This window comes from Myotis yumanensis, unplaced genomic scaffold (assembly GCF_028538775.1).
Source record: "Myotis yumanensis isolate MYYU_CA2020_CCGP unplaced genomic scaffold, mMyoYum1.0.hap1 SCAF_3, whole genome shotgun sequence".
Classification (NCBI taxonomy): domain Eukaryota; kingdom Metazoa; phylum Chordata; class Mammalia; order Chiroptera; family Vespertilionidae; genus Myotis; species Myotis yumanensis.
This window is the reverse complement of record NW_027223754.1, coordinates 15,490,828-15,515,130: the sequence shown is the minus strand read 5'-3', so window position 1 is coordinate 15,515,130 and position 24,303 is coordinate 15,490,828. Positions and strand designations below refer to the sequence as shown.

At 49.4% G+C, this 24,303-nt stretch overlaps 1 protein-coding gene across 3 annotated transcripts in view; it reads left to right on the top strand.

Moving 5' to 3' along the window:
- The first annotated feature begins 10,765 nt into the window (after nucleotides 1-10,765).
- PRAG1 (PEAK1 related, kinase-activating pseudokinase 1) overlaps nucleotides 10,766-24,303 on the top strand; it is a 50,672-nt gene continuing 37,134 nt past the window's right edge. Inside the window, exons 1-3 of one of the 3 annotated variants that reach the window (XM_070408316.1) lie at nucleotides 10,766-10,865; nucleotides 15,423-15,839; nucleotides 18,148-19,991. In XM_070408316.1, coding sequence (XP_070264417.1) covers nucleotides 15,552-15,839; nucleotides 18,148-19,991 — 2,132 coding nt within the window. In that variant the 5' untranslated portion in view covers nucleotides 10,766-10,865; nucleotides 15,423-15,551. Of the gene's footprint in view, nucleotides 10,866-12,604; nucleotides 12,674-13,487; nucleotides 13,533-15,422; nucleotides 15,840-18,147; nucleotides 19,992-24,303 lie in introns of those variants that run through there. The other 2 variants (XM_070408318.1, XM_070408317.1) reach the window with 2 other exon arrangements.

Here is a 24,303-nt window from a genome sequence, read left to right as displayed (position 1 = left end):
AGAGATTTTGTATTTGTTTTATTTTATTTTTTTTGAAAGAAAAGAGATTGGTGAATACATGTCTGTTTGAAAGCAAATTCCTTTTTGAGCGAAACACCAGCTCTCCTCATCCCGGGAGCCCTGACCTACGGGTGAGAATATTAGATAATAAAAGGTTTATTTAAAGAAGAATCAGAGATAAAACTCTACAATTCCCTCATCTCACAATTGCACACTTTTCTTTTCCTTTTATGTTCTAGTGTTACATCTTTTTGGAAGCTGTTTTCTCATTCAAACAGCCCCTACTGGGCAAGCGTGTCTGGGAGAGCTGCAGGTGTCCCCTGGCCGCTGCATAAAAGCCTGCTTGTTAATCAGCCCCATCACGTGGCTTTTGACTCCCTTCCTACCCTGCCCTCTCCTCAGGTCTCCCAGACATCCACCACTGCTACTTCTAAAAGGGGGAAAAACTGAACAGCCGGTTCAAAGAGCTATTATCCTAAAGGCTCCTTAACAAGGCCTGGGCTTTCCAATAAATTAATTCAAGCTTTTGCTCCCCTCCCCCTCTCTAGACACGGTGCCCCCGTCACTGCAAAGCTTGTTGACTGCTTACATTCTGTGGGCACTGGACATTCTACTACCAAGCGTCCCTCTGGAAGCCACTCAGCACCATTACTGTACGTCAGGACCAGTTGGGAACACAAATCCTCAAGCAGATCATCCTGACTCGGATGAGGGCGGCAATGGTGACATCGTGTGCTCTCTGGGGTTTATACAGAGGATCTGGGAGACAAATTAATTCCTCCCCCCGCCCTTCAATCTTTTCTACTTGATTATTGACTGGTTTGATTGTGCAAATCCTCCCCACATCACTTTATTGAGATTCAAAATGAGAATATTAATTCTATGACATGATGACTCCGGGAGAAGTAATTTGCTAATAAAAGTCAGTGTTTGTAGGAGGCTCTGGGGTTGGCATAGATAGAGATAGGTTATCTATAATCTATGTCAATTACGTACTGTGGACCTGGAATTGAAGGAAGAGTGCCCGTATCTGCAGGTCCTAGAGGGGAGGTTTATTTGCTCCCCCACGTCACCTACCCCACCCCATGCAGAAATCAGGCAACATCTGTCTCTTGACTGAGTTCATGCTCTCAGAAACCTGAAAGGAGGAAGCAGATTAAAGGTTTTGGTTTTTGTTATTGTTATTTGGGATATTTGGGGGGGGGGGGTCACCATGTGGGGTACCATTGGAAGAAATAAGACTTTTCCCCAGAGTTACTTGTGCTGTATCAACATGGAATTTTACTCCTGGGAAGGGCTGATGCTGGTTATTAGTAAAATGCTTTAAGTGTCCAAAAGTCTGTCTTAAGATCCTTTCATGGTATATTTCCTTTGAGAACCATAAGAATATAGGTAGCAAAAGAGAAGAAAAGGCCACCTCACTTCAAGGGTGAGTAAGCAAAGGAAACACTTTGTTTTCAACAGGTTTATAAAACTTTACAACAGATGGCAAATGACATGTTCTCTTTTGATAACTAGGACGGACACACACACACACACACACACACAGACACACACACACCTGGTCTCCCCCATTGAACAATCCTCAGGAAGACTTGATTTAGAACACTGGCTTACCTTTGTGAGTCAAACCCTAAGCTATGGCCCGAGTAACAACACTCACATGGCTGGGTTTTGGCAAATGATAACTAGGTCTCAGAGGTAACATTACACAGAAGGCTCCAGGAGGAGTCAACAAAGACAACACAAAGGTCAGGGCAAGGAAGCCTACTGACCTAGTCAAACCAGAACCACCGCTGCCCTGGAGAAGGCGAGGGGAAAGTGATGGGATAATGGGACTGTGGTGCTTTTCATCCACGATTTATCAGGCAGCAATAGGCCTGGAGCTTCTGTGATTTTATAGAATTATGGATTGACCTATTCCCTACAGGAGTTTAATAACAAACGGCCTCGGGAATGACTAAGGCGCATTGACCTAAAGATAACATGAGATTTCTCAGACCTGGTTCATCTTTCACAAGGAAGGCACTTCACTTACAGGAACATAGGTGGTTTTTCTCTCTCTCTCCTTCAATTGTGATGAAATATGTATAACACAAAGTTTACCATTTTTACTTTTTTTAAGGGTATGGCTCCATGGCATTAAGCACATTAACATTGTCATTCAACCATCATCACCATCCATCGCAAAAACTTTATCTTTCCAAACTGAATCTCTACCCATTAAACAGTAATGTGCCATTCCCTCCTCCCCAGGCCCTGGCAACCACCATTCTACTTTCTGCTGTATAAATTTGACTAGTTTAGGTGCCTCATATAAATGGAATTATATAGTATTTATAGCATAATGTCCTCAAGGCTCATCCATGTGGTAGCATGTGCTAGAATTTTTTTCCTTTTGAAGGCTGAATTATATTCTATTTTTTTTTTATGTTTATTGACTTTAAAGAGACAGGAGGAAGGGAAAGGGAAGGAATAAAAGAGGGAGGAGAGGGGGGAGAAAAAGAGAGAGAGGAACATTGATGTGAGAGAGAAACATCAATAGGTTGCCTCTGACATGCCCCCTGACTGGGGGATCAAACCTGCAACCATTTGGCGTATGGGATGGTTCTCCACCCAACTGAGCTGCCTGTCCAGAGCAATATTCTATTTTTTAACAGACAACTTTATTGAGGTATAATTTATATACCACAAAGTTCAGCTATTTGAAGCGTGCAATTCAATAGTTTTAGTAAATTTGTCAAATTGTTCAATCATCACAATCCAATTTTAAAACATTTCCATCAGCTCAAGATTCCTCATGCTTATTTATAGTTAATCCTTGTTCCCATACCTCTTTCCCACCTCATACCTAGGCAATCACTAATCTATTTTTTTTCTCTAACAGAGTTGCCTTTTCTGGATATCCTATCTAATAAAGAGAGAATATGCTAATTAACCCTCATGCTGTTGCAAAGATGGTGGTGCCCACAGTCAATAAGGAGGGAATATGCTAATTGCCTTCCACGCTCTCAAAGATGGTGGTGCCCACAGTCAATAAGGAGGGAATATGCTAATTGCCTTCCATGCCCTCAAAGATGGCGGTGGCCACAGCCACAAGATGGAGGCGCCCAGTACCCTCAGCCTCCCAGCTGCCCAGAGTCGGCCCAAGGTGCAGGTAACCAGGGCCGGCCGAGGCTTGCGCTGCCAGCAGTGGCAGCGGCAGAGGTGTGATGGGGCGTCGCCTTCCCCTGATGACTGGGTTGCCTCCCACCCCTGAGGACTCCTGGACTGTGAGAGGGGGCAGGCCAGGCTGAGGGAACCCCCCTCCAGTGCATGAATTTTCATGCACCGAGCCTCTAGTTTCATATAAATGGAATCAACATATCAAGAAGTCTTTTGTGTTTGGCTTCTTTCACTTAGCTTAATGTCTTTGAGATCCATGAATGTTTTCACATGTATCAGCTTATCAGTTTTTCATTCTTTTTAAAATACTGACAAAATATTCCATTATGTGGCTGTCTACACATTGTTTATTCACTCACCAGTTGATGGACATTTGGGTTATTTCCACTCTTTATTATAAATAATGCTGTAGGGACATATGTGTACACGTTATTGACTGGACATATTTTCATTTCTCTTAGGTAGATATCTAGGGGTAAAATCGCTGGGCCTTATGACAACTTTATGATAAACTCCCGAAGAAACTGTCAAATTGTTTTCCAAAGTGGCTGTACCATCGGGGGATTTTCTTTAGGGTAACTAAACAAACCTTTCAATGTGTTTGTTTTCTCCCTGTGACCCTTCCTAATGTAAAATATTCTGCTTCTTCCCAACTCTGACCCCAGCTCAGTCAGAAAGCCAAGCAGTGGGAGTTATGAGTTAATTCCTCAAATAGTTCTAATTTTCACATCCTTAACACACAGCTGAGCTCACGTTAAAACCAAACAACCTTGCAAGTTCAGAAGAACTGTGTTATGAAATGTCCTATGAGACCTTGGACAAGTCACATTGGTCATTCGGGGCCTCGGCATCCCCATTTGTCACTGAAAGTTTAGACCTAGGTGATCGCTAATGTCCATTACTGCTATCTCTGGAAATGCATGTGGACCCAGGAAGATCCCTTTGAGGGATCCAACGGGCTTTGAGATACGCCTTAGTTCACACCACCTGCATGTGGAGGTAAAGAATTTCTCAACTGTGCACATTCCAGCTCAGTGAAGACTTAGCCCTAACTGTAGACCTTAAAAACTGGAGAAAAGGGAGGTATAGATGAAAGAATGAGCATTCTCTTCCTAGGGCACATTGAATGAAAGGACACTGCCCTTCTTACAGTGAACTGTCAGGCATTACATCTGTAGACATTAATTAGCATGTCTCCTGTATGTCATGCTCTTTTGAGTTGATTTTTAACATTTTTTTATTTATTGATTTTAGAAACAGAGAGGGAGAGAGGGAGGGAGGGGGGGAGAGAGAGAGAGAGAGAGAGAGAGAGAGAGAGAGAGAGAGAGATATTTCTTGTTTCACTTATTTATGCATTCATTGGTTGCTTCTTGTATGTGTCCTTACTTGAGATCGAACCAGCAACCTTGGCATATCAGGAGGACGCTCTAACCAGCTGAGCTACCCAGCCAGAGCTTGAGCTGATTTTTGAAAAATCTTTATTTTCTGCCCAGAAGCAATATATTCCTCATTGGAACATTTTTATTTTAGGAACTACATCCGTTTCCTAATTCTATTTCAGCCGCCGTAACAAAAATTGGGTGGCTTAAAACAACAGAAATGTATGTCTCACAGTTCTGGAGGCCTAGACATCCAAAATCAAGGTGTGGCGAGGGCCAGGCTCTTTTTGACAGCTCAAGGGAAGAATCCTTCTTTGTGTCTCCTTGCACCTGGTGTATTCTGGCAATCCTTGGTGTTCCTTGGCTAGTAGATGAGGTATTGAGGGTTAGGACTTCAATATATCTTTTTTGGGGAGGTGGAGGAACACAATTCAACCCATAACAATAACATTTTGGGGGGAAATGAGGTTTGCAATAAAGTAACTGTCATGAATACACATCTAACTGTAATTATATTATAAAGGGGGAGAAAACTGTGTTCCTTCTGCAACACCTCACATCGGAGCTCTATGACACTTGATCCCAAAGACAGATCATAACCATCTTGAACCTTTGGCCCTGAGTCCCATGTGGTTTGACATCCAGATATCCTGCAGTTATTTAAATAAAAGTGTCCAGTTTAGGAAGGAAATCTATTTGGTGCTTGGAATGTGCTACTTTAAATTATTTAGAATATTTCCTCCTGTGGAGAACTGCCTAGGACTAAAGTCAGGGAGAATGGGATGTTGAAAATGGTTTTAACAAAAGGTTGGGACACAGGACAGGGATTAACCGATAAGATTGCTTGAATTTCCACACCTCAGAGAAGAAAAAGATAAATTTGGGTTGGCAACTGAAAGCTGATTATCACTGGGAGGAAAGGGGTGGAGGGGCGTGGGGGCTGTGTATGCTTGCTAGACCAACCTCTAACTGGCTTGCTGAGATCATCTAGAACAGTGGTTCTCAACCTTCTGGCCCTTTAAATACAGTTCCTCATGTTGTGACCCAACCATAAAATTATTTTCGTTGCTACTTCATAACTGTAATGTTGCTACTGTTGTGAATCATAATGTAAATATCTGATATGCAGGATGGTCTTAGGCGACCCCTGTGAAAGGGTTGTTCCACCACCAAAGGGGTCGCGACCCACAAGTTGAGAACCGCTGATCTAGAAGGAAGCCAGAAGGGCTCCTCACAGCAATATTTTTAAAGACATTTTCCTTCCTCCCCTCCCAATCCCTCCAGGGTGGTTTTCGGACCCCAAATGCCACCAATGCAGGTCCAGGACATGTCCATGGCTTCCAGGTGTGCCAACTCTCTCACCTGGAGTCACCCTCCTCCCCTTGTTAAATGCTCCTTGTCCCACTTGCATCCTTATCAAGCCCACCTTTTCATCCCATTTGCCCTCCCTCTAATTTAGTTCTTTCATGGAGTCCTTTGGCACGCTCTCCCCCTCCCTCCGCCCCACTGATATAAACAAAGTCACTAAGAGCTCAAGCTGGTCTCAAACACTCCCCACCTCACACAATTAACTGAAGCCTGGACTTCCCTTGACAACACCTCCTCCCTGGTTATCTTGCCAAGACACTTCTCTTCCTACTGCTCTGGATTTTAAAAGTCCAGAAGAGAGGGTCCACATTTCTTTTCTTCAGGGCTTCCTCTAGATTCCTGTGTCCCCAATTTTTCATCTCTTCAACTCATCTTTGCTCCTTCTTCACCATACTCCTCCGACCTCTTTCGTTTTTCCTATAGCTCTGGACACCACCTCTGGCAGGATCACTTCATTCACCGGATGGCTACCATACACTTCAGACTCGGGAGACCACACATTAAATCCTCTGACCTCCCTGTTTGCGCTGATGATACCATCATTAATACTGCCAATCTCTGAGGGTACAGTTCTATTGGTCACCTTCTATTCCTTTCTCTCCTTCAGTAATAGCACCTACCTCAGAGTTTCTGGGAGGTTTAAATGAGAGAAAGCATTCAGCACACAGGGCCTGAGACAGAGTAAGTGCTCCCTAATGTAACTATGATTAATGAATATCTTATTGCTCATAATGAATCAGTACGTAACCAATGCCCATAACTCCCCCTTTGTGTCTTTCAAAATCACCCATCCAACATCTATCCTTCCATTCCCCCTGCCACCTCCTTATCAAGGCGCTTCACTTCCCATCTGGACCAGAGATAGAAACTCGAAGCCAATCTCCCCTCCCACTTCCTAATCCATCTGAGATAGAAGATCTCGATGGAGCTGCTCAGAAATGTCAGTGCCCTGCTGTTGGCTCACTTGGAAACCAAGCCTTTTCTGTCCAGTGTCACAATATACTCCCAGCCTTGTCGCCAACAACCACGCTCCAGCCAGACTGGTTAGCCGATCTCTGAGAAAGTCTCCGCCCCTCCCACGTCCATTCCTTGGTAGATACCATTCTCTCAGTCTGGAAAGTCCCCATTGTCCAAATCAAAATCCTCGTGTTTCAAGTTCTCTTCCTTCATGAAGCCAGGTTTGTGTTTCTGTCTTTTAACTCCCTCTCACAGGCCTTATATTTGGACTCTTACTCATGTTTCTTTTTCTCCCTGTAGGACCTCATCCAGTGCTTCATATGTAGAAGACACTCCATACATGTTTTCTGACTAAAATTGACCACCTTTCTCACTTTCAGGTGAGAGGCCTTTCTCTGGTTTTTGAGGTCTGTGCTCTGACTGGGGACATGTCATGCATGGGATCACCTTGGTCCAATCTTCACGCTGTCTAACATCTCAAATACCCTAACTAGCATTTTCTCAGTATAGTCATGAGCCACTTAACAATGTTGATAGAGTCTGAGAAATGTGTTGTTGGGTGATTTCATCATTGTGTGAACACCCCAGAGTGCGCTTACACAAACCTAGATGCTACAGCCTACACACTCAGTCTATGTGGTGTAGCTCACTGGTCCTAAGCTACAAGCCTGTACGGCAGGTTACTGTACAAAACAACACGAGATTAAATCAAATGCAAGAGAAAATGATGCAATCAAGAGCCCATTGGGAAATACCAGGTCTATGAGGCATAATATGACATACTGTTTTACAGCAAACATTTTTTAGAGTAGAAAGACTACACTCTAAAATAACAATAAATAGTATAGCAAATACATAAATCAGTAATAAAGTCATTTATCATCATTATCCAGTAGCGTGTACATAATTGTGCTATACTTTTAGGCGACTGGCAATGCAGTAAGTTTATGTCAGCAGCACCACAAACACATGGTAATGCGTTGCCCTACAACGTTATGATGGCTACAGCGTCACTAGGCTATAAGAATTTTTTAGCTTCATTATAATATTACTAGAGGCCCAGTGCACAAATTCGTGCACGAGTGGGGTCTGGCCAGCCTGCCCTGATTAGAGCCAACCTGGATGGGGGTGGTGGGGGGTGGGGGGGCAGAGCCAGCAGGGGGTGGGAGGGCTGCAGGCGATTGGCCGAACTCCAGGTTGAGGGGGCAATTTGCATATTAGCCTTTTATTATGTAGGATGGGACCACACCCATATAGGTGGTCGATCAAGTCAATGACTGAAATGTGGTTGTTAAGCCGCGTGTGCCTAACATAATGCTATGCACTTCCCCATTCTGCCCTTGTTACCTTCCCCACCCCCAAGCCCTACCTGTCCCAGCCTGTGTCCTTATTTCCTGCAATTTAACTGATCTTGTGTACAGTATGGTGCTCATGGACTAAAACCCTGAAGGGAATCACTCTTCTTCAAGATCTGATCTGTATCAGGGAACCCAAGCCCTGCAGTGAAAAGTGTCCTGAAAAATGAACTGATAAGCAGGTAGAAGCAGGATGCTGTGGATACACAAATCGCACTGCATTGCAGGATGCAGTTGGGAAGTTCAAGCGAGGCTTGTTTATTAAAATGCATGAGCTTCCCATAGCTTCACTGAGGAGATAACATACTCAACGGTCACTGGCGGAGCACTGCCTAAGAAAATGGGCATTTCATGTGGGTCTAAGGGAGCCTTTTGAAGTGCTTTTTTAAAAATTTCTTTTCATTAGGCAAGATGAAACCATCCTAAGGCCACGTTGCTGGCATAAAAAGGATGCACATTATATGTCAGCAACTACAGTTTAACGCATTTATTTTGTGTGAGCCCAGCAAAACACTTGAGAACAGTTTATTTTGCAGAAAGACCGAATTAACCCTTCAAGTGCTGTTCCTTGCCATGGAACCACCAATCTTGTCACACTAGCGAACCCTTGCTTCTTATATCTGCGTTCTTTAGCCTGTTCTTGTATTAAGAATAAATTAGGTGAAGGGAAGAAAATAAAGTGGGAAGGAAGGCGAGTGCTTCCCATGTAATCATTCCTGTCAGGTGGGCATCCCCACTGGGGCCTCACAGAGGGAGAACCTAGCCTGAAGCATGGGCACCCAGAACGTCTCAAACATTCGGATTTGCCCTCTCACATTGTAACTGAATTGCATGCACCTGCTGATGTCATGTATGTCTCCAGCACAGACCACTTTGTACCCACCTGCCTCCTGGGTGTTGGTCGATGAATGGGCTGGACCCTTCAGCTTTGCTGGACGCTGATGGAGCCCAACCACTTTTTCTTTCCTGTTTGGTCAGATGGTTTTCCCTCGCTTTGGAAAGAAAGGATAATTGGGCTGGACCCTCAGGACTCTGAGAGGGCATTGTGGCAGAGTGGAACCGCCCATCCGTGGTAGCTCTGGGTTCCAACCTCATCCTTTCCAGCTGCGGGCTTTGCATCTGTTTATGTCTATAAAATGGGGATGATGTCCCTCATATGGGGTTGCTTGGCACCAGGTAGGTACTTAAGGAATGTTAGTTCCACTCCATCCCTACGCTTTCCCCCAAATTCTATTCATACTCAGGAGAAACCCGAGACATTGGAGCACGAGGAAGTATCCTCCCTGTCCCTTCCACGTGTTTCCTTTTTCACAGAAGCCAAACCTAAAACACCTGTCTTCTCCCTCTCTCTCCCTCGGAGTACAGCTAGGTCAAGCCAGATCACAGGGAGGCGCAGGAACCAGCCTTCCTTTCTCAGCCCGGTGGGGACCCTAATTGGAATTACAATGCACCGTCTCCCCAGGAGGCCTGGAGCAGAGAGGAGGCCGCAGGTGTTTTTCCGGGTCTTCTTCCTGTTTCATCTCACCACATTCCTCCAACCCAGGCAGGAGAAAGGTTTGAGCCACCGCTGGCGGCCTGGGGCACACCCAGGTCAAGGTGTGATCCTGTCGTAGGCAGCAAAGGGAAGGGAAGGGACTGCCTGGGCCTAAGGCTGCCTAAGCTCGGTGGAAGGCGAGAAGACGTTTAGCCTGAGGACTGTCTTGAATCCGTTCTGTCTCAGCAAATGAGTCACTTGCGGGTGATGGTGTAAACACAGGTGCAATATTGGCCTGCGAAAGGCCCGACAGTCCCGGCGTCCTGGAGGATCAGCTATCTTCAGTCCAACCCTTGCATTCCATGTCGAGAAAAGTCAAATGCAGAGACTAAGCAAGTTGCCTGAGGCCGCGAATCAGTCCAGGGTCTGAGCAGGACCAGGAACCTGCCGTCGGGATTCCCAGCCTGGCTCCGTCTGGCGCCACCCTCCTCCCAAGGAAACGGTAATTGACGATCACGGTGCTCACGCAGCTTGGGGATCCCGTCTGGGGTCCTGACCTCTTCCTGCTCCTCGCGACCTCTCGTTTTCTGGTTCCCCCCCACTCCAGAGCTGGTGCTGTACCCTCCCCGTCCTCCCCACCCCCCAGAGCAGACTGGATAGAGGGGCACCTATGCATACCTCGTGGAAGGCTGCAAACGCCGACACTCGGCCCTGCGGAGCCGCGCAGAGCTGTCGGTGGGGAGGGGTACAAACGGAGGCTTGGCGCGGGGTCAGAAGGCGCCCAGTCTCGGGCTGGGGCGGAGCCCGGCGGTCGGGCGCGGGAGGAGGGGCCGGGAGGAGGGGCCAGGCGTGGAGAGTTGGAAGGAATCGCGCTGCCAAGCCCGAGACCGCCGGGAGGGAGCTGGCGGCGTGCGGGCCTGAGGACTCCCAGCGGCGGGAGCCCGGAGGCGCGGCTGCAGCCCGGCGCGGGGGCGTCACCGGAGGCGGGGGAGGGGGGGGCGGAGCCGGCTCGCAGCTGCCACCCCCGCCGCCGGGCTCGGCAGACGACACCCGCCCGCGGCCGGGCACGCACCGCGCGCGCTCTCTCCGAACAATGCTCCGCGGCGCTCGGCCGGGCGGCTGGCGGCTCGGCGACCGGCGGCCAGGCCGGGGGAGCGCGGCCCCGAGGTGAGCCTGCGACGCCTTCTCCAAACTCGGCCTCTTTTTGTCTGGCAGACGTGGCCGCAGAGGGAGCTTTCGGGGAGCGCCGGGATCGCGGGCGGGCGACCCCTCTCCGGCGTCCGCTGGGGTGACAGGCGGCCGCTGGGGGAGGATGGAGCGGCGGACCGCGTGCGCTCCGGTGGTGCCCGCGGTGGAGGCGCCGAGCCCGGAGCGCATGGGAGCCGGAGGGGTGTTTTCGATTCATTTGATCCTTGCCTTCAGGAAAACGGGGAAACTTTCCTTGGAGTTCCGGGAGGGGAACGGACTCTTCTGCTGGTCCCGCTGCTCGGTTTGGGGCCAGACCGAAGAGCTTTGGGAACGCTGGTGTGGAGACCGCCTTTCCTCCCCGGCAGTGTAGTCAAGGGAGTGGGGAGCGAGGGGCCACCCGGCCGCCCGGACCAGCAGCCCGGTGGTGATGGCTTGGGGCCCCAGGGTCGTAGCTGCCCCTTAGCGGCTCCGGGTTACATGGGGTGTGCAGAGGGACTGAATGATGCCTCTTCCCTGAGCTATGGCTGAGCCTCTGAAAGGCATGCCCTGGGCACGTTCTTCAGCCTGCCTCTGCTGCCCCTTCCCCAGCCAGGACACACCACACACCACACACACTTTCAGGTCCTGCGAATGGGAATGGAGGCAGGGCCGGCTAACCGGGGAACTGTGTATTTCTCTCAGGTAGAGAGAGCCTAGCCAGCAAGCACATAGCTGCGCAGAGCCCATAGGAGAGCCGGGCCCGGAGATCTCGCGGCGAGGAGTTTTGCAATAAGTCAGGTCCAGAGTCAGGTTCCGGAGACCTTATTGATCGCAGCCTGAACTGATGATGGTAGCAGCCCCTTCCCTTTCTGAAACTGAATTTGGACACGAAGCCCTGGAGAATTCTACAGTTATTTTCTTATCTGGGGGTCTTGTGCAACTCGGGATCCTTCTTACTGGTTAAACTGTAGTGGGTCTAACCCAGAACGCATTCCTACTGCTGAGATTAGATTGCATAGCATTGGAGAAGGAAAAAATAAAATAAAGTTAGGTGGCTTTCATAACTTACCGTGTGTGTGTGTGTGAAGGTTGTCACTCTCTCCTCTCTGCCCCGGCAACCCTTGCCAGTGGATTCTTGAAATCCAGACCCTTTCATACATATTTTTCTTTTCCATTGCTGCATTAATTTAATTGTAATATATGCACATTTTTTTAGATGAGTGTTTTCTGGTAATCTGTCATTTCAAGGTAAGGCATAAACAACTTTTGATGCAAGTCTGAGGGGCAATAATTTGAGCCAAAATATTTAAGTTTATGGACCTGGATCTGGCCAGCATTCTTCGTAGTCTTTTGGAAAGGAGGTGGGCATGTATCTGACAGCTCCAGTCTTCAAATAGTAGCCTCAGGTCTAGTGCACAGGTTTGCAGAGGCAAAGATATTTTATCATGACTTGGATCAGAAAGCATGCTGAAATCTCTTTCTAGTCTCACACTGCTGCCTCCCACAGAAATGGGGGAATTTGCATAATTCTGGGGGCTGCCTTCCCTCAGAGGTAAGGAATGTGGGCTGGGAAGGTGCCATTGCCATTCCCAGGCTGTGGAGAGCGAGCTGGTGGGCGAGGCGCGGCTCCCGATTTGTGAGTGTCACTTGAGTTCTTCACCATCTTTTACTTAAAACAAACTGAGATCCTTGCAGGCCCTCTCTAGACAGACAGAACCGGGAAAGAATCCTTTCCAGCTGGGCAGGGTGGTAAATTGTTTGCCGTGACTGAGAAACCAGTTTTGAGAGGATGCAGCGTGTCCGAGATGGTGAGGAGCCCAGGGCTTTGTTGACCTTTGCATCTCTGAGCAGTCAGTCCTGTTGGTGAAAGTTGTGCCTTTGTCAGAGAATTGCAGAGCCTCGGGTGGGTGTGGACAGAGTGCCCTAAACTGGGGGGCCTGCAGGAAGCTCCCCTGGTGTTGGTGATCCGGGGACCTCCGCACCAGGCAACCAAGACAAGTTTGTGCTCTCAGGTGCCCGTTTCAGAAACTGCTTCTCTGTGGCTCTGTGGTAGCTCCTGGGAAGTAGTTGGATGCCCAACCCCTTAGGGAGCCCAGCCTCATGGCGGGGGGCGGGGGTGGGGGGGCTTGGAACTGGTTTCCAAGCTCTCTTCCTCCAGCCCTCCCAGGGACTCCGGAGCTTCTGCCAGGGGTTCAGTTTGGGGGGGAGGGGGCTGCCTTTGCTGTGGCCGGGAGGGTAGCCTTCAACAGCTCCCAGGAAACGACCTGTTCCCTGTCTCCGAACTTGCTAAACACCAAAATGCTTCCTCCACTCCCCCCCCCCGCCCCCCCCCCCCCCCCCCCCCCGCCACCTTTTAGAAATTAGCAGCCGAGATTGTAGGAGAAAGAAAAATCCTTGCCGTCCTCCTCTGCTTGTTGAAGCTTAGTGACCTCTTCTGGGCAAGCTGGCAAGGGATGAGCCTGCCGCTTGGGCGCACTCAGCGAGAGGAGCCCAGCCTGCAGTCATCTGAGAGGGAGGGATGCGTGACAGCCGGTGCTCCAAGACCAACATTTGTCTTTTATTCCAGAGTGTTCCTTTAGCTGAAAGGTGCAGTGGGCTTCCAGGTGAACTTTGGAGGAGAAGGAGGCAGACTGAGCGTCAGCCCTTGTTGAATAAACACTCCTGCCGGTGAGTGTGGGAGATCAGAAAGATAGCGCTTCCCACAAAGATTCTGGAATGATCTTTGGGACACCTGGCTCATTCCACCTGGTTAGTCCTGTTGATAGTTAAGAGAGCATCAGCCTCAAAGCAGATTCTCACGGGAAGAAAGTGAAGAACAAACCTTAGGGCAAACCCCTTCCTATTGGATGGAAATCTGTTCACTTTAGACTCAACCATTATTTGAACCTTCCTTATGAGGAGGTCATTGTCTTTAAATGAGGGAAAGGGAGCTTTCAGTCTAACCCAGCCATTTCAACCATTGAAATTACTAATTACTAAAATTCTGTGGCACACCAAGAAATATGTTATTTGCTGATCTGGAAAAAAAAAAGCAGCTATAATTTTGACTCATTCACACCGGATGGCTTTTGTTGTATTGGCTGCTGTCATTTTTTTTATCTGACAATCTAAGGGAAAAGAGGACAGTGCCCCTGACTAAACAGGCAGGTATTTTCATGTTTTAAAAACTCCTGTGGTAACGCCGGTTGAACATCACCCGTCTGACCAAGGACATGGCTTTGAGGCTCTGCCAGTAAAGTTCTTCTCTTTCCAGAACCACCAAACTATGTGTCTAGGACAGGGGTGGGCAAACTTTTTGACTCGAGGGCCACAATGGGTTCTTAAACTGGACCAGAGGGCCAGAACAAAAGCATGGATGGAGTGTTTGTGTGAACTAATATAAATTCAAAGTAAACATCATTACATAAAAGGGTACGGTCTTTTTTTTTTTTTTTTAGTTTTATTCATTTCAAACGGGCCGGGTCCGGCCCGCGGGCCGTAGTTTGCCCACGGCTGGTCTAGGAACAGGTCTTAGTTCATGTGGTTGCCATTGTTTTCCCGTCTATATGAAGGGCATAAAGCTACCTGACAGGGTTTTACTCAGGTTAATGGGTTACTATCTGCAGCCCTTTGAGCTCCTCCTCAATGGTGAATTTATTCGTTTCTGTGATGCAAACTCTCTGCTTTCAGTTTTACTCTCAGAGGCCACTAACCCAGCCCGCTGGCTGCCCTACCTCCAGGGTTATCACTGGGGAAATTACTGTGTGATCCTCCCCTCCCTCTCTTGGACTCTGTCCTGCCACCCCCAGCCCACAGGTGCTTATGCATTTCTGTCTGTTCTCCGCTTGGCCTGCAGCTTCAGCCTGGCTGACCTCACTGAGCGCCGGGTTGAATGATGTATATGAAGCAGGGGGAGGGAGGTACTGTAAATTCCCAGGATGCCAGACCTCCTGACAAGGGTCCCCTGTGTGTGTGGGGGGGGGGGGGGGGCGGGGGGGCGGAGGGGGCAGGCAGGCATCACAGCTCTCCCCCTTCTCACCCCGTCCATCTCTGCCTGGTCTCAAGTAAGGAGGAGAGCCTGATCTCGGGGCCCAGACTTGCCTCCCCACTCACATAGTTGGTTAAAAATTGTGGCTATCCCCCGGAAGCCACCGGTTTTATTTGCTGTGCTGCTTCTTAGTTCTTATTTGCTCTGGACCCCTAGTGGCAGGGATGCCTGGATGAGCTAACGGGCTTCTCCTCCATGGGATTTCTTCGGTTTGACTGCCCCCAACCTCCAGGTGCTCAGGATTGTCAGGGACTGAAACGTCACTATGCTCTCTACTCACGTAACAGAGTCAAGTTTTTACAGAGCTTAGTTTTTACAGCTTCTGATATGGCCACGTCACGAGAGAGTGACTAAGAACCTTATGAGAAACGGGCAAGGGCCTGGGAATAAATGGAATACTAATGGTCAGCTTTTTTCTCCCCCTTTTCTCCTTCCTCCCCCTCTTCTCCCCAAAGAGTCAGACCCTCAGTGGAAATGCGCCTGTCCTCTGCGGGGAGGTCTTTGATCAGACCCATGTTCTTCCTTTCCAGGAAGTCGCTCTGCGACCCACGTCTGCCGCCCACAAGACCACGCCAGAGAGCCGGGTGCAGGATGAGCCAGCCGCGCACTGTCCGCCCAAGATACACCAGGCCATCTGACTGAACCCCGAGAGCCTGAAGATGTCTGCGTGCAGTGACTTTGTGGAGCACATCTGGAAGCCCGGGTCTTGCAAGAACTGCTTCTGCCTGCGGGGCGACCATCAGCTGTCGCCCACCTGTCCCCAGCCCAGAGCAGGCGGCCTGCCTCCTCCTCGCCTGCCCCCCAGGCCTGAGCACTGCCGCCTGGAAGATGAGGGTGTGAACAGCTCACCCTACTCCAAGCCCACCATCGCCGTGAAGCCCACCATGCTGAGCTCCGATGCCTCCGATGTGTGTACAGAGGCGAACATGAGCCCCAACGCCTCGCAGGTGAGCCTGACTCACCCCTGTGGCATTTTTACAGGGCCTGCTCCTGTGGTAACGCTTGCTGACTGGCTGGCAGCCAGGAAGGGCTATTAGAGCAAGACTCCTGCAGGATGACTGCCCGTCAGCTTATCCCGAGACCGCTCCTTCCGGACTGCTGCCCTCCTTCCCATCTCTTTCTTTCTTTCTTTCTTTCTTTCTTTCTTTCTTTCTTTCTTTCTTTCTTTCTCTCTCTCTCTCTTTCTTTCTTTCTTTCTTTCTTTCTTTCTTTCTTTCTTTCTCTCTTTCTCTCTTTCTCTCTTTCTTTCTTTTTTTAAAAATATATTTCTTTATTGACTTCAGAGAGAAAGGGAGAGGGAGAGAGAGATAGAAACATCAATGATGAGAGAGAACCATTGATTGGCTGCCTCCTGCACGCCCCTACTGGGGATCGAGCCCGCAACCCAGGCATGTGCCTTTGGCCGGAATTGAACCTGGGACCCTTCAGTCTGCAGGCCGATGCTCTATCCACTGAGCCAAACCAGCTAGGGCTTAATTGATCATTTTAAATGTGTACACAAGGAGAATATTGCCTGATGAATTCCATGCATCCACCATGATGTAGCATGTATCAACAGTCATCAACTTATGACCCATCTTGCTGCATCTCTACCCCTCACCTTCCCTTCCCATGATTTTAAAGTAAACCTAGTCATCACCTCACTTTGGTACATCTTTTTAAAAAAATGAAATCTTTTAAAAACTATAACCACAATACCATTATCACACTTAAAAATATTAGCAGTAATCTATACTAATAAAAGGGTAATATGCTAATTAGACCAGACATCCTTCTGGACATCCTTCCTGACAAAGCCACGGTGGTGGGGACCGAGGCAGAGGTGGTTAGGGGCGATCAGGCCAGCAGGGAGAGCAGTTAGGGCAGTTAGGGGGATCAGGCTGGCAGGGGAGAGCAGTTAGGGACGTTAGGGGGATCAGGCCAGCAGAGGAGAGCAGTTAGGGGGATCAGGCTGGCAGGCAGAGGCCGTTAGGGGCAATCAGGTAGGCAGGGGTTCTGGATTGGAGAGGGTGCAGACTGGGCTGAGGGTTCCCCTCCACCCCCGCCTTGCACAAATTTCGTGCACTGGGCCTCTAGTTCCTTAATATCCCATCCCCAGCCAATGTTCATATTTCCAGTTGTGAAGCTTGCATTTTTACCAGCTTTGACTTAGGGTCACTAAGTAAAACAGTTCCATCCCTAGAGAGTAGACCGTTCTGCTCATTCCACAGTGAGTGCTTGCAAAGGCATAATTATTTAGAGGGCATGGACAGGACAGCCTGCTCCAGACATGTCTACGGAGCTGGACGTCTGGGACGTGTCTTAAGAACTGCTTGCGAACTCTGTGACCTCTTTGCCTGTTTTAGTTTTCCCAAAACATCCTACTGAGGGGACCGGGAAGGGTGTGGGGGCTTCTGGGAAGTCAGAGGTCAGAGGTAAGCCCGGGGAGGGAGGTTCAGTTGTGTAAAGGCATCTCCTCTGGTGGCACCGAGCTCCCTGTCCCCACAGGGCTGCTCCATTTTTGGCAAGCTGGTCATGTCCATTCACCAGGTCACCCTTCACAGACATAAGCCAGGGACGCTTTCTGTTCAGAATCATCTTGGAAAAGAGCTGGAATGCAGGGCCTACTCTGAAGCTGATGCTAAAAGTGGGGGTCCGGGGAACTTTAGAAGTAGAGGAGGAGGGGACAGTGACTTCAGTGATGAGAATGACCAGTTCACCTTCCTAGTTCAAGTACTCCAGCCACCTGGGCAGGCCCCGGCTGAGGTCACTGCCTATAACTGGCAGCTCTTGGACACGATTCATCCCAGAAAGCATCCTCATGCCCCTGCCCCTGCCACTCACCCAAGGTGTTTTAAAAAGCCTTATAACTTTGGCTTCTTTAGGAATGTCACATGGCATGGTTATCAAAAGACTAACAAACACAAAAAATTAAACAAAATCCAAAACTCTATTTTCAAAGCCCATAGGAGAACTAACCTCATCCGGCAGTTTCTAGGGGAAAGGCAAAATGTTCTTTTTTCGAGTGATATTTTCCCCCTGATTCACAAACCTAAGCCCAAAGAATGACAGACCAAAGTGGGCGGGGCAGCTCAGTGTCTGGGAAGACCAGTGGCTGCATGGGGCCCCAGCAACGATGGGGGGCTGCGGGCAGATTGGGAGGTAGGCGTGCTGCCCAGCCTCTGCCCTGCAAGGTCGTGGCACGTCCCTCTCACGGTTTCTCTCCCTTTCTCTCTGGTGAGGTCTAATGTCTGTTTTCACCTTGGGGCTGTGTAGGACATCTGGAGATGGGCCCCCAGCAAGCTGCCCTTCCCGAAGCAGGAAGACGCGCCGATGGTCTGCCTGGGCAGCTTCCGAGGCGTCCAGAAGCCTGCTGTCCCGGCTGCCCCCACAGATGGCCACCCTCGCTGCTCGCCGGTGTACGCCATGGTCGGCCTGCACAGCCCAGGGGCCCGGGGGGAGCGGACCACCGCCTTCCACCCGCTGAGTTTCCCCGAAGAGAAGGCTGGGCGAGAAGGAAAACCCACGTTTCCCCACCAAGAGCCAACCTCCGCCCAGGAGAGCCGCCACCAGAAGCTCGCTGGCTTGGGCAGCAGGACGACACCTGGCTATGCCAAGGACCCTGGGACCCACCCCTCTCCACAGCCCCCGCGGGAGTCCCTGCCCTCTGAGGATGACAGCGATCAGAGGTGCTCACCCTCCGGGGACAGCGAAGGGGGAGAATATTGCTCCATCCTGGACTGTTGTCCCAGGAGCCCCACTGCCAAGGACACCTCCCAGGGCGAGGGGCCCCGACACAGACCCGGCAGAGCGGACCGCTCCCCCACGTGCTGGGAGCAGGGAATGTGTGGGGGGCCGGCTGAGGATGTGAAGCAGGTGCTCGGCTTCCCGAGGGAGTGCTGTGGCCAGGGCCCTGCACAGACCCCGCCCCACCCGGGCCCCAGGAAGCTGTCCCTTCCCTCAGAGGCGGCCAGCTCCTCAGACGGCCTGTCCTGCGGCAGTGCCAGCAGCGGCGCCAGCAGCCCCTTCCCCCCCCATCTCGAGAGCGATTACTGCTCCCTCGTGAAGGAGCCTGTGCCGGGAAAGCAGCAGGACTCCGGCTGCCACGCGGTGGCCTCTAACAGGTGCCTTGGGCCAACTGGGGAGTCCCAGCCCCCCACCCACCCCAGGGAGGCTGTGCAGCCCGAACCCATCTATGCTGAGAGCACCAAGAGGAAGAAGGCTGTCCCGGTGCCCTCTAGGCCACAGGGCAAGGCGGAGCAGCCTGCAGCTGGCCACAGCCAGGGCCACGGCCAGGGCAGGATGGTTAGCACCTGGACTCAGAAAACGGCATCTGGCGGTAGCCGGGACAGGGAAGGCCCCGATGTGGGCCCCAAGGTGTCAGCCACCATCACCATCATGGCGGCCTCCCCGAAGGAGGACCACCGGACCATCTACCTGAGCAGCCCGGACTCTGCGGTGGGCGTGCAGTGGCTACGCCCGTCTGTGAGCCAGGACTCCAAAGCAGGCAACCAGGAGACGTCAGCTGGGCAGGGGAAGGGCTCCAGGGAAGGCCACCATCATGCTGCGAGCCAGAACGTCCCCAAGGGGAGGCCTGCCATTCCTCCCAAGCTGTCCAAGGGGAGCCCCGGAGGGTCCCCGGTGTCCCCCTCCCCCTCCCCACTGTCCGACCTCAGCGAAGGGAGCTCGGGTGGCAGCACCGGGCCCCAGCCTTCGTCCCGGTGCCCTGCCGACCCCGCTTCTTCCTGCCAGGCCAACGGCGTCGCCAACCACGACTCTGCCAAGTGTCCCCCACCTGCCACCACTGCCTCGGCCGCGGACCAGAGGCGGCCCCGGTACCAGACTGGGGCCTGGAGCCGTCAGTGCCGGATAGAGGAAGAGGAGGAGGTGGAGCAGAACCTGCTGAGTCAAAGCTGGGGAGGAGAGACGATGGCGAAGGGCACCGCGGACCCCTCCAGCTCCTCTACCTGGCACCATCTCTGCCCCACTGACCGCGCCTCGGGGCAGAACGACAAAGCGGGGACCGGGATGAGCAAATCGGCCTCTTTTGCCTTTGAGTTCCCCAAGGACAGACATGGGATTGAGGCCTTCTCACCTCCTCCGCCACCTCCCAAGTCCAGGTGAGTCCGAGTGTCTGTGACCCGCTGGGCGGGACAGAAGGCTCTTCCGAACCTTTTCCACCTGCTCGAGGCCTCGGCCCCGGCTCTGAGTCCCGCACTCAGGACCAGCGGCTGCCCAGCCTCGTGCCTTATGTCCATTTCTGAGCGCTGTTGCTCAGGCTTGTGGGCAACAAACAAGCCCACAAGCAGCGCCCTGCTTGGGATTGGCTATTTGGAATCCATTTTTCCAAGAAGTGCTGCCAAGCTGTCGCTCTCCCCTGGTGCCCATGATTTTATACTGTGGGACTCTTTCTCTCCCTATCGCTCTGAAGTATCTTCCGTAGGCTTCTTCAGGGAAACTGAAATTCTCCATTTACTGAAACACGTGAGAGAAGGAGGCTCCGCTCCAGAGTTTGGGGAAGCAAAGGGGCAGTGCCAGTGTGTGTGCGGCAGGAACTGTTACCACGGTGGCGGTGAGGACTCGGGCCCAGAAGCAGAATAGTAGGACGCTCCGCATGGTTCGCAGCCCTCAGATGTGGGTTTTTAAAGAAAAAAAAAAAAGCAGTTTCATTTTAGCTTGCTGAAACTCACAACTTTCTCCACTGTTTCACTGCGGTCTCCTGCCACTTTAAAGTGCCTTTCAGGGGCCCCAGAATATTAAATGCCTTTTTAAAGGTATTGAGTTGCTCATGCAATTTAAATTTTAGGGGGAAACTTTTTCCTTTTATTAATGATTCCTATCAGGAAAAGGAGAAACCTGCTGTTAGTTGTTTTTTGTTGTTGTTGTTTTTTAAAAATTATAGTCTTTCTGAACAGACTTTATATAGTCAGGCTGTTTCCAGTGGTTCTGTGTTAGCTCATGCGCCTCTGGGTTGACGTCAGGAGTAGGGACTTGACCACAGAGAGATGCAGCTGTGACACTTGCCTTTGAACGTCAAGGTATCCGAGGCTGTGAGGCGCTTTCCACGACCACTGCTTTGTTCTGGCATCGCACTGGCCACCTGCCATGCGAGGTAGACGTCCAGGTCCTCGGGGGATGGTTGACTCTCCTTGGTTACAGTTTTAACTCCCTAAATGAATGAGAGGTTCAGCAGCTAAGAGGAGCTCCCATGTATATGGTGTTTACTATGGTCTGGGAATTTGACATGTTAACTCATTTGACCCTCAGACTAGCCCTAGGAGGTAGGAATCACCATCCCAATTTACAGATGACAGAACGGGATAGAGCCAAAGTCATCTGCCAAGATTACACAGCTGTACTTGGCAGTCTGGCTCCAATCTGTGTTCCTAAACACAGAGGGCACGTCAGCAGGCATGAGAAGTGAGCAGGGCATGAGAGTGAAGCGTGGGCATTGTATCTCTCTGCCTCAGGCCTGGGCAGGTGAGTGAGAAGCACGGCTTTGGTGTCAGCAACCAAGTTCATATTGCATCTGTGTCACCTGCAGGCTGAATGATCTTGAACAAGCCACTGGCCATAACTGAGCCTCCAGGTTACTCTTCTCTAAAACAGGATGACAAAAACAATAGTTCTATAGCCCCATTTGGTGAAAGCCTCACATGAGATGTACAGGATCCAATGCAAAGGTTAGTTAGTATGTAGGCAGAAGCTGTTGACTGTAGCAGGGACACCCACACCCCATAGAAACGAGCCTGAAGGAACTAAAATTTTCTCGTTTAAGAATCATAGGTCTGGAAGAAACCCCAGTCGCCATAGCAATGTGTTAAAGAACAAAAATTTAACCAAGTAAAATTAAAGATCTTATTGGCTTGATTCAACAGTTCATGCATCGGGCAGCATCCCATCTAGTAGATAGAAAGGTGCTCCAAGGAACTGTATAAAATGGAAGGTTTTTATAGGCAGAAACAGGGTGAGACAAGGAAGTTAAAGGAGTGGATTATTTCAGGCAAGGTCACCTTCCCTTAAGGCAGCGGTTCTCAACCTGTGGGTCACGACCCCTTTCACAGGGGTCGCCTAAGACCATCGGAAAACACATATATAATTACATATTGTTTTTGTGATTAATCACTATGTTTTAATTTATGTTCAATTTGTAACAATGAAAATACATCCTGCATATCAGATATTTACATTACGATTCATAACAGTAGCAAAATTACAGTTATGAAGTAGCAACGAAAATAATTTTATGGTTGGGGGTCACCACAACATGAGGAACTGTATTAAAGGGTTGCGGCATTAGGAAGGTTGAGAACCACTGCCTTAAGGGAAGGCAGGGGGTCTTATCCGGCAGATGACCTCACTAGGGTTGACCAGAAATCCCAGACTGATAGGGTTAAAATTCTATTCTTGGGAGAGGCTACAGTTGCAACTAGATTAAGTATTAAGTCTTGGTGGGGCTTAGCAAAAGTGACTCCATTTTGGGCCTATTGTTTCTTTTTAACAATTCCTTCCTTTTGATCAAATTCTCCATCTGAGAGATGTGATCAAAATTCAAGGCATCAGCGCCACTCTCAGCTACCACTCTGTAGTAGTTCTAGAAATTTTCATTGATCCTTTTTGGTTTTTATTTTTTTGTTTTGTTTTTTTGTTTTTGCTGGTAGTAACAGGTTACAACTTCGGGCTCACAGTTTTTTAGGGTAAATCCTATCAGGCACAATCCACTTCCACGAAGGTGGCATTATTAATGGATTCATTTGCAGGAATTGTTGGGTTTGCTCATTCAAACCGGGAATTAGTTAGGTTTCCTCCTAGCCTGCAATAAATAGTTTTCTGAATTCCAGAGGTTATCCACCTTACCAAGGGTGTGGCATACAGGTGATGGCATTATCTTTTACTTTGGCCAATGACAGAGTAAAGAAAAAAAAAAAGAAAATAAAGTGGTTGAGCGTCGACCTATGAACCAGGGGGTCAGGTTTCAATTCCGGTCAGGGCACATGCCTGGGTTTCGGGCTCAATCCCCAGTGTGGGGTGTGCAGGAGACAGCTGATCAATGATTCTCTCTCATCATTGATGTTTCTCTCTTTCTCTCCCTCTCCCTTCCTCTCTGAAATCAATAAAAATATATTAAAAAAAAAAAAAAGAAGAAGAAGTAAGGGTTCATGTTTAGCTGAAGTAGGAAGTCTTGGTCTGGCATCTTGGGAAGAAATGGCCTACATCAATGTCAGGTGCTTCTCCTTTTTGTCCAGAATTTGGATAAAAATTATAGGCATCCTCCTCAGTTCATTCAGTCCCATGTCATTAATTCTTGTCCTTTTTAATCCAGCTTTTTAAATTTTATCTTAATTAGTTCTGGAAATTCCCATCCAACTCTGCTACCTGATCGCAGAGTCATCAGGATGGTGCATTTGTCAAAGGTCCCCTCCATGAATCTCCTTGAAGACAAAGCATTTTGCAGGAACATGTTGATAAACCTTCAGAGTAAAACAGTAACTATAAATTGAAGATCTGGTGAGAGTTTTTATTATAATAGAATTGACGAGGAAATTTGGTCATTCCTTTAACATGCAACATTTGATAACATTATACCAGAACATACTAGACTTTAGGAATTTCAGATAACTTCTAGAATGCTTATAACATATACTTACACTAATACAACATAAAGAAAGCTTAGTATTACTTCTGATTTGACAATACTTCCTATGTATTTTAACATATCAGATGAGCCTGATTAGTGTAACATCTCCTTTTTTATGAGAAGAGAGAAAAATCTTTTGAGATATTCTAGGAGCCTTTTACAAAATCCCAAGTTAGTTTGAGGTCAAAAAGACTTCATTTGGAATTTGATTTGGGGAAATTTAAAAATAGCAAAAGGTTTTAAAACTAATGATCCTATTAGTCAAATAGGATCATAGGTTACTGTGAAATAACACTTAGTTATCTATTCAACCAAAGAAACAAAGATTTCACAGGCAAATAATAGATAGTTACATAGTTCTGAGCAAGAGGTTGCCGGGTGCTGGGCAGTGTCACTTACACTTCCTTGGATCCATCTGCTCTCTAGGGCCATTAGGAAAGTACAGAGAATGGTTTTTGGTCTGCCTGTGGTCCTGTTTTACAAGACTCTGACTTGGAAGGAAAAGAAATGGATGTTGAGAATGACGTGGCTTTCCTGTGGTCTTGTTTTAACTGTTTGGCAGTCACTTACCTGTCTGCCTGAGGTCCAGTCCTCTGGAAACTCCCACTAGGGTTGCTGAGAAACCCCTTGCGGTAATGCCATGTACGACAAAGGCTCTCAACGCTCATTTGATGAGTTGACAGCGCTTTAACTTTAGAAGGTGCTTCAGCGTGTGCCCAGCCCTCCTCCGGGGCAGGCAAGGCAGAGTCTGGATCCTTCCGCACCTGCTGCTGCCAAGGCAACCTCCTGCAGAC